The 15,260-nt window shown below is 36.7% G+C and overlaps 1 protein-coding gene across 2 annotated transcripts in view; it reads left to right on the top strand.

The window, feature by feature from the left end:
• The window catches only part of epha3 (eph receptor A3), a 127,338-nt gene that overhangs the window by 15,679 nt on the left and 96,399 nt on the right, over positions 1-15,260 (top strand). For both annotated transcript variants that reach the window (XM_081368312.1, XM_081368313.1), the window contains exon 3: positions 1,981-2,638. In XM_081368312.1, the coding sequence (XP_081224438.1) occupies positions 1,981-2,638 (658 nt within the window). The remainder of the gene's footprint in view (positions 1-1,980; positions 2,639-15,260) is intronic.

The raw sequence follows: 15,260 nt of genomic DNA, 5'->3' as shown, positions 1-15,260 counted from the left end.
TACAGTTTGATAATGCGACACAGCCCAGGCACCTGGACTTCATTTGGAGCATCAGCTATGCTGGTGAACACCGATTGGCTCAGTAAATAACCCTGAGACAAATGACCAGCTGAAATTTCCATTGATTTATTTCAGTTTGCATCATATTTGTTCACTTCACAACTTTATAAACACAATATCTGAAGCAGATTCCATTGTTTTATCATCATAACAGGCCCGCAAATTTCAGAATCGGGATGCCTATTATTCATAAAGTAATACTCCATTCATTTTTGTCATCTCGATCTTTCAGTGAAACCTTTTTATGTGTTTCTATGTGAATATATATAGTAAAGTGTAATTTATTCCTGTGATCAAAGCTGAATTTTCAGCATCATTCCTCCAGTCTTCAGTGTCGCATGATTCTTCAGAAATCATTCTAATGTGATATGATTTGATGCTCAAGAAACATTTCTCATTATTATCATTGTTGAAAACAGTTTTATTTCAGGATTCTTTGATGAATAGAAAGTTCAAAAGAACAGGGTTGATCTGAAATAGAAAGCTTTTGTAACATAAAACACTACTGTTCAAAAGTTTGGGATCAGTAAGAATTTTTTTAATTTTTTGGGGGGGGAAATAAATAAAAGAAATCAATACCTTTATTCATCAAGGATAAATTAAATTGATCAAAAGTCACAGTAAAGACATTTATGATTCAATTTCAAATAAATGCTGTTCTTTTGAACTTTCTATTCATCAAATAGTCCTGAAAAACAAATTGTTTTCAATATTTATAATAATAATGAATGTTTTTTGAGCATCAAATCCGCATATTAGAACGATTTCTGAAGGATCATGTGACACTGAAGACTGGAGTAATGATGCAAAGTACTTATAATTTTAACTGTACTGTGTTATTCAATATTGCATTTAAAGTTACAATGTATTTTATAGTGTAATATATTTTAAATAGAAATTACATTACAGTGTAGTTGCAACGATGCATCAGCTTTGATCACTGGCATAAAATACATTTTAAAATATATTAAAATAGAAAATAGTTCAAATGCAGCCTTGGTGAGCAGAAGAGACTTCTTTTAAAAACATTAAAAATCTTACCGATCCAAAACTTTTGAACGGCAGTGTGTATATATATATATATATATATATATATATATATATATATATATATATATATATATATATATATATATATATATATATATATATATATATATATATATATATATATATATATAGGTGCATTTCAGATATTGATTTTCCAAATAGCATTAATTATGAAATATCCCACAATATGCATTAAAATATGTGGTTGGAATTCCAGCTGACAATGTGTTCAGTCAGTTTACTTTTCTTCCAAAATAAAGGCTGTTTATCTAACAATGTGATGCAAAACAATGCATCAAATTCTTGAGGTCTGAAAAGGAACTTTTTTGGGTGTTTCATTAAGCACCCTCACAGTTGAAACACAAATAGGCAATTCTTCAGTCTCAGGGCACACTTGTTCTGCCGGGTAATGAACAGCTCGCAGCCACTCCAGAGGCCTTGTCTCACTCAGCCAAGGGCTTTTATAAACTTCAGCTTGACAGAGAGCCATATACTGCTCCATTATTGTAATAGAAAACACTGCCTCTCAGTTCATCATTTATTCCGCTTTGTGTACGTTAAACCTCAAGACTTCTGGCCGCATTGTGACTTCGGACACCCCAAGTGACAAAACAAAATGATTTGTCAGGCTCGCCTTACAAGGGAGAGTGCTCAGAGTGGAAGGCCTCGTTAATTACGCACCACATTAATTATATGAACAGGGGAGATGTTAACTTGAAACAATTCATTATTCCAAATGTGTTTGAGAAATAAATAAGCCCGCTGTTCAGGTGTTTTACATTTGTCTCGCTTCCGCAGAAATGTAGGAGTACAGTAGCCGTTCGCGTTCCTCGGAATAGATTTGATTAACTTCTTTCTCGTTTTTTGCAGTGGGAGGAAATTAGCGGTGTGGATGAGCACTACACACCCATCCGGACCTTCCAGGTGTGCAACGTGATGGAGTACAGCCAGAACAACTGGTTGAGGACCAACTGGATTCCTCGTAATTCCGCGCAGAAGATCTATGTGGAGCTGAAGTTTACCCTGAGAGACTGCAACAGTATTCCCATGGTCCTGACCTGCAAAGAGACGTTCAACTTACACTACCTGGAGACAGATGAAGACCAGGGAAGTAAGTTCCGTGAGCACCAGTTCTCCAAAATAGACACCATCGCCGCCGATGAGAGCTTTACTCAGATGGACCTTGGCGACCGCATCCTGAAGTTAAACACTGAGGTGCGTGAGGTGGGGCCCATGACTAAGAAGGGCTTTTACCTGGCTTTCCAGGACGTGGGAGCATGCGTGGCCCTGGTTTCGGTGCGGGTGTACTTTAAAAAATGCCCATTTACAGTGAGGAACCTGGCTATGTTTCCTGACACGGTACCCACAGACTCTCAGTCGCTGGTGGAGGTTAGGGGCTCCTGCGTCAACAATTCCAGGGAGGAGGATCCACCAAAAATGTACTGCAGCACTGAGGGAGAGTGGCTGGTGCCTATTGGGAAATGCCTGTGCAACATAGGTTACGAGGAGCGGGGAGTCGCATGCCAAGGTAGAGTTTTTCTCTCACATGCACACTTTTCTCCTTTACAGTGCCTTTTTCATTTCACGGCCCATTTTCTTCCTTTCATCAGCGTAATGTACTAGCACCAGCTCTGTAGACAGCAGCTCTAAATAGGACAACTGAGTGTTTCCCTGGAATACCATTCATTTGTTTATGCTGCTCATTGTCTGTAATGGCGAAGCATTTGGCTCACGATGGAAATGTTTCTAAACTCCATGGTGAGTTGAGTATCTGTCCCGCACTCTGAGTGCAAATGGATTTTTCCCAGATATGGACACACCTCTGATCTGTCAGACATGCTCTGGAGAGAGGAATATGAGAGTTCTGTGTAACCGAGGACAGAGAAGATCTGTGGTGCAGACCCCCTTAAAAGGCATCTTGAAGCAGTTAAGCTTGTGAAACACTTCTCTGCATCACCTCATCAGACACACAAATAGATGGACGTTAGTCATTGAAGATGGATAAGTGAGTGTGTGTGTGTGTTTGATGTAAAGCATGTGAGACTTCATGTGACTTTTTATAGTCCAAAGACACAAATTCTCTTCATATACTCATATACTCATATTTAAACATTGTAAACTGATGAAAAGAGAATATCTTGGCAATCGTTCTTTGTCTCGCATTAGGTGTAGAGGATCAGATTGAGTTGTAATGCTAGAGTTTGGGTTTAGATGTAAATGGCGTTTGTGCAAAGATTTTACCTTTAGGGGTACAACATCTTGTCACAGGGGCAGTATCCTTACTTAGGGGTACCTTATTTATCGTTAAAAGGTTCAAAGTAGTACCTTAAAGATACAAATGACTATTTTAAGGGACTAATATGCACCTTTAGGGGTAGATAAGGTATAAAGTTGTCCTTTTAAGGGTACTGCCCCAGTGACAAGCTGTTGTACCCCTAATGGTACAGATTTTGGACATTTTTCTAACACTGTGGACACTGTGTTTTATATCAAGTTAACTTTAAAAGAAGTTCGATTTAAAAACAATGACCCCTACGTTTGCACTGTTTGAACCCAAAAACATGTCCTGAATGGTGCATAAGGCAGTTTGCCTTTTCTGAACCACTATGGCTGGTCCATTACACTATTTGCATTATTAACATTGTTAATGCCCCTTTGAATTTACCACCTAAACTTAATATGCACAAAACCACATTTGCGTTTGTCTGAAGCAGATGCATTGAAAGAATGCAGAGCGGCTTTCAAACACAATTTATACAGAGAGAAGCAGTCATGAGAAATAGTCAGGAACATGCTCGGGAATGGGAATGCGATCAATAGTGATTCAGTTCCAAAAGTTATGCTGTTATTGCGTTTTATACCAATTATGAACTCTATTGTACTTACTTCATAGACCACCTTTTCAAATGGACACCCAAGTTTGGAAATCTGTTTTCACACCTAAAAGGTTTAGTTTGAAAGTGCCCTAAAAACATTTGGTCTGGTGTGTATACACATGTGAGTTTTGCTGTGGTTCAGGGAGCTGATAATAGATTGGCTGGCAGCTGGTTTGAGCACTGCAGTCCTGCCTATGGTTGTATTTGAGTTACGCCGTCTCCCTGGAGAAATCACTTTTGCTCTTCATAAAATGCACTGCGTCTATCCTCTGTACTCCAGAACTACTCAGAGATGTTTGAGATTTTCACCATGTTCTCTGTTCAAATGTACTCTTGATGTGAGAGTATCCCTGATTGTCAGCTTGTGTTCAGTTAGACGTCTGTGTTTGTGTGTATTTATGTGTCTGTTATGGAATACTATATGTGGAACAGCTGCAAAATGGGTCATGAGGGTGTTTACATCAAGATGCATCTGAGACTTGCATGCCATAGGCGAAGTGATGAGGAAAACAAGACCACACTACAGTTTTCCCTGCTCTAAAAAAAAAAAAGAGTATGCTGTTGTTCCTGAGATTTTATTAAGCATAGCAATATAGGCTAAACTTGACCTCTTGTTCTAGTATTGTTATTGTCCCGTGTAGTCGGAGGAAGTGGTTAAATCATTAAGGATCTGTGACCTCTGACCTGGTGCTTTAAGTTTAGGGATGACATCCTTCTCTTTGATGATCAAAGACATTTCGTCACTGGTTATCATCACACTCTGCTTGTAATAATTATACTTTAAATTTGTTAAATGGCTAATTAAACTGCAGATAAATTAACATCATTCCAATGTGTTTATTTTGATTGTCAGTCAGTTTAAATCACAAATATATAAATACATATTTATTTAGCAATGACAACTGATGACTAGATTTGAGAATCTAACTTTTTAGAAAGTTCCTCATTAATACGCGTAAGCAGACAATATTTCTCTCCTAATTCCTTACTCATCAAAGTGATTTATTTGAAACATGTGTGATTTTGGCGTTTCTCGTTTTACCCCATGACTGGAATGAAACGTGGGATCAGCCAAAACGCGATGAAACTGAATACAAATGCTGATGTCTGAGGCCTGACCGTACATTTCAAATAGTTGTGCATGGTCATGCATTTTTTGCTGGCTAGTTTTCTAGCCTGTGGTTTGGCAGGAGAAATGCAGGACTGATGCCTCTGAAGGTGACTGCTCCATACAATTTATCAATCCAAACACCCATTTGTGGTGTGTAGAACCAGACGCCTGTCAAGTGATTCAGTGTGTCTCTAGGATATAAATGATAATGACAGGGCAATGGGAGGGCTTTGATAAGCACATAAGTGAATGACCTAGTGAATAAATGGATGAATAAACAAGTGATGTAATGAAAGAATGATTTTGAATGAGTGAGCCAGGGTTGTTTTTACATTTATGCATTTGGCAGACGCTTTTATCCAAAGTGGCTTACATTGCATTTCAAGCTACACATTTTCATTCTTAGCAGTTCTTGCTTTCCCTGGGAATCAAACCCATGACCTTGGCGTTGTAAGCACCAACGCTCTACTGTTTGAGCTACAGGAAAGTTTTTTATTAACTAAATCTAAAAGTATTAAAAACAATTTTGTAATCTGGAATATACTGCATCTAACTGAAATAAGCCTAAGCATGCAGAAGCACTACAATTACTAACTGGAAATAAATCAAACTAAAAATTTAATTAAAATAAATATAAATAATAATATAAAAAACTAATCAAAATGAAAAAAGCACAACAAAAATACTTAACTAATGAACTTAACTATTTACTAATAATTAAATGAAAATGGAAATATACAAATGAGTGAGTGAGTGAGTGAGTGAGTGAGTGATCAAATTAATGTGATGTCATTGAATAAATCTCAGCATCATTTTTGTGCACTTAAGTAGATTTTTTTTTTTTTTTTTCATTTTTATCTCATCAATAAATCTCTACTGTTCCTCCTCCTGATCACCCTTTAATGGAAGTCATCATGTCGACAAGCTTTGCATTAAGAGCATGATTCACCATGCCCTTCTGTTTTCTGAAGAGTTGTGTGAATGTTTGGATGTATTTGACAATCTCTTATTAGTTTCAGTGCAGCCTAATGGACACTAATAAGGGCTTATATTACCAGAGTGTGACAGCTGCTGCGTCGTACACTCATGTGCAAGGAAGGGTCTAAGTCACAAATCTTTTGGCAGGCCCGCTGTGCTAACGGATTGATTACGGCAGGGAGCCCGAGTGTGACTCTGACAGAGATATTTTGAGGTGTGCGGACTTCCATTTCAACACAACAAGTGTGGATGAGTCATATAGCGGGTTCTGATGCTTTGTTGAGGGAGTCCCTCTTAAATAATTAATAGCTTTTTGTCTATGTGGAGTACAAACACTGCATGCAGTTTCCTGGGAAATGACTTTTTAAATGTTTGGATTGAGAAGTTTTACTTGAGATGCAAAAGAGTTAACATTTTGAGTGTTGGATTACAGTATCTGAACTGGAAGTGAATAACTCATAGCACGCAATTTATCTTAGAAAAAAAAATGCTTAGTGTCATTATCAAATCGATAATCTGGGATTTAATTAAATAATATATGTGCTGTGTTTCAGAGTAAAGCATAGCACTGTGTTCATTTAGTATAGCCATTTTGCAATTAGATTTTAGAATAAATAAATTCATTCATTCATTCATTCATTCATTCATTCATTCATTCATTCATATATCATCATTTGATAATGCTACATTATAAAAGGAGTGTCAGGAACAAAGTGGGTCATCTCCCACCAATAGGAAACAGCCATTTTTTTCTTCCATTTATTAAAATATATTAGTAAAACTATTTGTGAGTAAGCATTGCTGTGTATTGCTGTGTATTGTTATTTTGGTTCATATGAACGAAAATGATTCAAAATCATTCTCTCTTATGTTAATTTATTGGTTAGATTACGTTTAGATTACTTTTTCTATGGTTCCTTTGATAAAAAACAATTATACCCTTAATTTCAAGTACATGGTTGGCTAATGAGATTTAGGAATTGGATTGTGAAGGCTTAAAAATATTAAGAAGTTTTTACTACTATTTTTTGCCTAGCTGTAAAGGGAAGTGAGAACATTAATATGCCTGTAATGTTTAAAGGGATTTGCTTTCTGAATGCAAATGAACCGTTTCTCTAAATCAAACACAAGCGCATATATGCATGTGCACGTGTGGGTGTGAGCTTTTGTGTGAATGAGTGTGATTTTGTGCGTTAATATGTGTGAACTTGTGGAGAGAAGTGATATATTTCCAACAGATGAAATGAAGGTTACTTTAATTATCAGCATCGGTAGAGCCGTAGACCTAGGGGTGATTCTTAAGTGGATTTTCACATGTTCATTATCGCCAACAGAAAGACTCCACTGTAACGGTGTCAGCACTAAGAGTGTAGAAATATTGCACCATATTTTATTTGCACTGTTATTCACACATTCTTCATCCAAGTTTGGCCGTATGGCTGCTGCATTGCACTGTTTAGTTAAATTAGTCCAGGACTGGATATTACAACTCATTATGATAATGAAATGGAGCGAGTCAATGATCTAAAATCTGTGTGAAATTCTTCTAACCATAATTTGATCTTAAAACAGCAAATAAAAGGAGTATTTGAGCCGGATGTCTGTCTGTTTTGTGAAGCTTCCCATGTTCGCAGCTGCCACGGGGCTCCTTTGAGAGTGCCAATGGTTTACATTCCGGCTGGATTTACCAAGATATACAATCCCTGTGCTCGAGATCCCTGATTAGTTATCAGATCTTATTAATGCGGCGGCAGAAAGTGCAATGGGTTATTTTAACAAGCCCTTAAAGCTGGATGGAAACCTCTGAGCCAAAAGCTGGATTTAATACAGCCTAACGGAGTCTATTCTTGGTTTTCAGGCAGATTTGGGGACTGATCTGGTTTAGTGATGCACCACCTCAAAGCAGCTGTACTTCTGTCCTGATGTAGTTCTACTGGTGTCCCTCACTTTTGAAAAGAATACTTATGCTACAAACCCCAAATCCCACCAGTTTAGCAATGTACAAATTTACTATTAGTTTATCACTTTTCATACTTAGTCAATCCTTAAGTAGTCACATTAGGATTTGACCATTTAAATTTGACATTGACACCAAATGGAATATCGGCCACATGTCTTGAAGTCTCTTATGTTCACCAAGGCTGCATTTATTTGATCAAAAATACAGTAAAAACTGTAATATTGTGACATATTATTACAGTTTAAAATAACTGTTTTCTAAACTAAATTTTCAGCATCATTACTGCAGTCTTCAATGTCACATGATCCTTCGGAAATCATTCTAATACGCTGTTTTGCTGCTCAAGACATTTCTTATTATTATCAATGTTAAAAAAAAATTATACATTTGTTTTTAGGATTACATGATGAATAAAAAGTTTAAAAGAACAGCATTTATTTGAAATAGAAATCCTTTGTAACATTATAAATGAGTTCATTGTAACTTTTGGTCAATTAACATGTCATTTCTAAATAAATAATAATCTATTTCTTTTAAAAATAGACCAAAAAAACTTAAAACTAAATTTAAAACTTTTTAAAAAATGTGATTTAACCTAGTACAACATGGTCCTGGATCAACATCTTTGTTGATCATGGAACAACATTCCAATCAACCAATTAGATTTGAGGGACAAGTTTACAGTTTATGTCAAGTTTAGGCTTACAACCAGCGTTAGGTGCTTCTACATCAATTTTATTCACCTATCATTTTATGGATGATTATTGAAAGGGTTAGGTTTAGGGGTAGGGAGAGGGTTACGAGTAAATTTATGGACAGGAACATTGTTCCAGGATCAACAAAATATATTGATCAAAGAACATGCCTTGGCAATATCACAATGACCAAACTCTTGAATGACATTGTATTTATTTTATTTAATTGAATTTTATTTATTTTCACATACTAAAAAAATAAAATTGAAATACAACAAAAACATCTTGAAATGCACTGTAGAAGACGGTGGATTTGTTACAAAGGCGCATTGATGACTGTAGCAGCGGATGCTTTAAAAGGGAATGAATTTATAGACTGCTTGCCTAGTATTTCAAAAATCAACCGCTCTCACTGCGGTTGTGTTGTTCGTGTGTTCTGAGAGTGAGTTTCCTTTTGAGTTGGTAGTGGTGATAATGAGGCTGAGTTTTGCAATCCCCAAAACATGAGGCTCAGATGGGGAACGTGTTCGCTTGCCCGGCTTTGTTTCAAATCACAGCAGCAGGACAGCTCATTAATTTTATGCACTGATTGCTAAGACTGAAAGTCCCTAAAGAGCATTCAGTCAGTTAGGATAGTTTGTGCTCACCTCGATGGACAATTAAAAACACTCCTGAAAAAGCTTAATACAGCAGTGAGGCCTCCTTCAAGGGTCGTGCTCTCTCACTCAAGCAGATGATGGGACTTTAATAGATCTTCATCTGTGCAGATTTTTCATTTCGTGGGACAATTAGTACACACTAATTGTAAGCTGTATGAGTAACAGTAGTACAGGGAGTCCAGAGTGTTGTTTTTTCCACCTCTGGATTCTGACCGATTCACCGTAAGTGGGTTGAAATAGTGTTCCGTCGTCTTGGTGGATGATTGTCCTGGCTTGTGGATCAAAGGCTGTATTTGCGTGTCTGTCCAGCCATCTCATACCAGGTGTTTTACATCACTTTTTAATCTTTCTCTGAATGAGATTTTGAGATCCCCAGTCACCACCCTGCCATCCACACCAGTTCTCCTGAAATAATGGCTATTGTAGGTTGCACTGACCAAATCTCCCCTACTTGCAATGAGAAAACGTGTTTCTAATGTGCTGCTTTTTTGCTCATTTCTTTTGGGTCTTTGTTGGAGCCACTGGCAGTAATGAGTGGGCAAAATGGGGCTTCAGACAGGACCTGGATTTGCTCAGGCATCAGAAAATGCACTGCACACTGCACATAATCATTGGGGCTCTGACAAAAAGCCCCAGAAATCTCATATTGGTCAAGTCAAGTCAACTTTATATATATAGCGCTTTTTACAATACAGATTGTTTCAAAGCAGCATTACAGTGATAACCGGAAAATAATGCAACAAAGTTTGTTTCTAGAAGAAAATAGCGTCCAGCTTAAGTTAGTTCAGTGACAGTTCATTTTTGTTGTAAAAAAGGTATTAATTTAGTTAATGTATAGCCACTCTGGAGAAAACCGTGATGTCATCGTCCAGCTCAGTTCGGTTCTCATAATGTCAATGCAGGCAGATCAATGTTATTGTTGAATATTGTTGAATATTAAATGTCCCCAGGTCATGTGCTATTGTGTTCTTAGTTACAGCCCATTTTCTTTGGGAAGAAGAGAAGAGAGAAGGGTTTTAGTGCATCTAATTGGAAGCTTTGTTAGTTGAAATAACACAGTTTCTCCTTATGCGCTACATGTTCATTTAAAACACTTTGTGTAATTTGAATGTGTGTGTAGTGTTCATTAAGTAACCTGGGTATTTTCTTAGGACTCAACTCATGGTATTGTGCCCTTGATATTGTCTCCTTTAGAAACAGGAGGGCAGTGGTTTGTGCTATAATTCACTATGACAGAGTGTCAGACCCACTAAATAAGCATAGTTGAGGAAAAAGTAGCTGACTCAGAAGCATGTATATCTGTTTGGTGAGCGAAGCCCAATGATCCCAAGTTAGTCTGAGAACTAAAAGTAACTAATCGAATCTATGTAGCAGTAGCGGAAAAGAGATTTGTTTTATCCTTTAAAATAAGAAACATAATAAGACTTGTCCTTGGGTTTTTTTGTGGTTTCACCTGGTCTGGTAATCGTTTAACACCTTTGCGGAAAGACTGGCTTTTCGCACACATGACCGAAGCCTTACTCTTAAGAGCGCTGTCATTTTCAGGTTTGCTGCGGGCCTTTCATGCTGGAATTATCCTGTGTAAACTAGGGTCAGGTCCCAGATGGAAGCTATTATTGTACCTCTGACTCATTGCATTTGGTTTTTCTATCAATTTCAAGCGAGGGGACACTCACTCCCTGAGTATTTTTCTAGCTGTTTTTCCAACGAATATGTGACCCCAAAGCATTTTCCACCATAAAGTCTCAGTCTTGACATTTTCCATGGCCAAACGATGTGAGATTACTTCGGGATGTGCTTGCAACATATAAACTATGAGAGGTTACTTATCCAAATGGCCAAGACATGGAGAAAAAAAAGCAGTTCAGCTGACAGCAGATGGTAGTGAAACATGGTATAAATTAGGGTTGGGCAATATGAACAAAATCTTATTTCACAATATAAGAAATAATTAAAAAAATATTTACTGATAACGGTATATATCACAATTTAGTTATTTTGTTTTATTTTTTATTAATAATGAGAAGAAAGTAAATTACAAACAATAGGACAAAATATATTAGAACAAAGATACAAATGAGGTAAAGTTTTTAAGTTTTAGTTGTCAGTTTTAAAATGTAATAAGCTATACTACAGAATTTGAATAATCAAATGCATGGTATTCACTGTATGAATTACATAGAAATTGATTCTTATTAAATATACAAAAATTAGTAAAGAGCAGTGAAGGATTTTCAATTTGTCATTTTGTTTGATTAACAATAATGACACAGATGGCAGAAGGTATATTAGGCTGCTGTCACTTTAAGACCTAATGCACAGGTCTAATATGCTGATGATATTTACCCATTTGTTTACGTTCACTTGAGACATAACCGACTATGTTACTTTTTTTATACAATTTTGTTGTAAATTTAAAGGTAATGCGTTACTTTACTAGTTACTTGAATTTTTTTATCTGATTACATAATTTGCGTTACTTGTAATGCATTACCCCAAATTCTGCATACCATGATTTAAATGATATAGCAAAATCTCTAACGATAGACACTTTATGTAGTCACCACAAAATATCGTCATATGGCCCAGTCCTAGCATAAATGCTATTTATTATTCCAGGTCAATAGTGCTGTCCGTGTAATCCAATTCTGAAACCAAAAATATGCTGTTACAGTGCAAAAAGTCAATTAATCCTGCAAACAAATTAATTCAGCAGTGAGTTATTTGTGTAGTCTTCCAGCTGCATTTTTCCTGATGCATCCAAGTAAACACCCAAGGAGATATTTGACTTTTGAAAATCCCATCATTCCACTCTCCATAACAAAAACTAATTAAATCTCAGAAACCCCTGTAGCAATAATACTGTTTCCACCAAATGTCAGCAGAGCAGGAATCTTGTGGGAAAGCAGCCGTCTAAATAACCTGCGTGGGTTTACAGACGATGCAGTTGTATTGAAGACACCATTCTGAAGTCCTGACCCAAGAATTAATTAAAATGAAGAAAGCCACAAATCACAATGCCCAAGACGAGCTCTACAGTGCCAGGGCTGTGCCTCGAGTCTTTTCAGGGCGTAAGAGCTTGTTTGCTTTTCCAACTGTTCCTTTATGGCCTCACCTTCCCAAAGCGCCGGAGTAAGAGGCAGTTGGAAGGGTAAGAGGACTCTTTCTAAAGCAAACCCAGTGCTTTTCACTTCAAAGATGGTTTCTGCAGGCCCTGGAATGCAGGCCCCAGGCGGCAGATAGGGCTGTTTATGCGGCATGGACCCCTGATGGTGGATGGGACACGGACTGGAAGGGGGTGTGACTGTGATCGATGAGCGTGGTGCTGGCCTGACAGCAGGACAAGGCCTTTCTGACAACCACTGTTCCAGGCCTGCTTCGGACTGAGCAGCCCCCTCTCTCGCTCTCTCTCTTCCCACACAGGGGGAAGCTCACCATTCACAAGGACAAACACAATGGAAGCCTCTCTGAGTGCTGCGTGTCTGTTTTTCTGAAATCATACTTGGATTTTGACAGCACTGTTATTAATGAGTTCCTGACGAGGGCTATGCTCCTTTATTGCTCTCACATGTTTCAGGAGAGCACCCACATGTTTCTTGGTGTTTTTGTCCTGTTTTCCTGAAAAAAAAAAAAACACTCTTCAAAAGTTTGAGGTCAGAAATAGTTTTTTTTTTTGAAAGAAATTAATCTTCCAAAAGTTAATGTAAAAACATTTATAATATTACAAAATATTATGATTTCAAAATAAATCATGTTATTTTGAACTTCCTATTCATCATAGAATCCTGAAAAATAATTACAAATATTAAACATTGATAATAATAATAATACATATTATGCAATAATAGTTGTTTTTTGAGCAGCAAATAAGCATATTATAATGATGTGACACTGAAGACTGGAGTAAAGATGCTGAAAATTTAGCTTTGCCATCACAGGTATAAATTACATTTTAAGATACATAATAAATATTATGTCACAATATTACTGTTGTTTCAAAAAAAAAAAATGAACAGACCCCAAATTTTTGAACGGTATCCAAACTATCCTAAATAAAACACGTTTACTTAAGAAGCAAAATTACAATAATAAGACTTACTAAATACATAAATGTATTAAAATGTATTACAAAATAAACTTAATTAGGAAATATTCTCAGAAAATAAGTATTAATATAAATCGTTTAATATTGATACTATTATAACTGTGTCTTTGTTTTACAGTCCGTTTGTATATATGCATTTATAAACAGTATAAATTTTTACATTTTCACTCAGAAATTGCTAGAAAATATTATAGTTAATTAAAACGAAATAGCAAGTTACGTTGAATTAAACATGACATTTTTTAAGTAGAAGACTAAAATAGTTTTTTTCTTGTAAAACGTATTTATTTTTAATTTTGAAACTGAAAAATATTGTATTGTGTGTGTGTGTGTGTGTGTGTGTGTGTGTGTGTGTGTGTGTATATATATATATATATATATATATATGTATATATATATATATATATATATATATATGTGTATATATATATATGTGTATATATATATATATATATATATATATATATGTGTATATATATATATATATATATATATATATATATATATATATATATATATGCTATATATTGAATGTCAGTGACTCATGCGATCCGTCCAATCAGATTGCGAGGAACCTGGCCAGCCATACAGCGAGGGCAAATACAAGTGGGCCATTCTCTGAATTCTCATGCTGTCACATCCTCTGACACTTCTTCTGGAGAGAAGTTTATTTTAAAACAATCCGAGGCTACGCTGCTATTTCCAAGTCAGACCTTGTGTTCGCTCGGTCATTCATGTCACTGAGCTCCCATAGCGGAGCACTCGGATGAGCGCGCCAAAGTCCTTGACAGTGCTCTTTGAAGTTAGATGTGGGTTTGCTTTGTTTGTGTTCGAGTGCTTCGTTTTAATCACAGCGCTGGGCAATGAGACCTCAGCGTGTCTGCCGGGGATTCATTTGTGTGGCGCCTCAGCAGCGTTGTCGATTCGGTCAGATCATTATAGTTAACCAGAGAGAAGAGGGCAGATGTAATGCACATGACAGTGTAACCTTTGTCTCTAATTAGGCCTTAAAGTGCACTTCCATTTACACCGCAGACATTTACAGTACTATTACACTCTTTATATCCTCCTGACCCAGACTGTTTCTTTCAGCGGAACTGTTTCTGGCAATTATCCTGCACCGTAATCACTTTATATACATTGTTTATGCTTTAGGTACTAAAAGTGCTTAATACTACACCTGCATTGTCCTGCACATGTTTGTTGCTTTTGTAAATGAGTGCATGCAGCAGAATCCCATGGGTCTCCACATGCTTTTTTTTTTTTGTTTTAGGCATCTTGGCAAGGGCATTGGTATTGTCTGAATAGAGGAGGGGCACAATATAAAACATATCTGCTTTGCACATGAATATTAGTTATGTGATGTTCACCCAGTAGTATTGAAAAGTATAAGCCTTTGCGTAAAGTTCACAGATTTCTGCATAATTGTAACATTTTTGTACAAATCAGATTTAATGGTTGCATTGTTTTTTTCTTTGAACAATGGCCAAGCAAAATGAAACTTTAAAATTATAATAATTATCTCCCAAATAGTAAACAGGACATGTCCCCTCCTAGTTATATTGGTTGCTACACCATTGCCTCCTGGGATAGCCTCGGGTGTCCATGTGATGAAGTGGGCAAGCTGTGCTCCACCCCTCTCCTGCAGGGAAGAGGCAGGCATCCAACAACCAGAGTTTCCCAAAATACTTCCTCCTCAATAAAGCTGTATTTCCAAAGACCTTCTAAGGGAAATGCACAATTTTGTGCAAAACTTGACTCACCAT

This window comes from Scardinius erythrophthalmus, assembly GCF_964197995.2.
Source record: "Scardinius erythrophthalmus genome assembly, chromosome: 6".
In the NCBI taxonomy this organism is placed as follows: domain Eukaryota; kingdom Metazoa; phylum Chordata; class Actinopteri; order Cypriniformes; family Leuciscidae; genus Scardinius; species Scardinius erythrophthalmus.
This window is presented reverse-complemented; position numbering and strand designations above follow the sequence as displayed.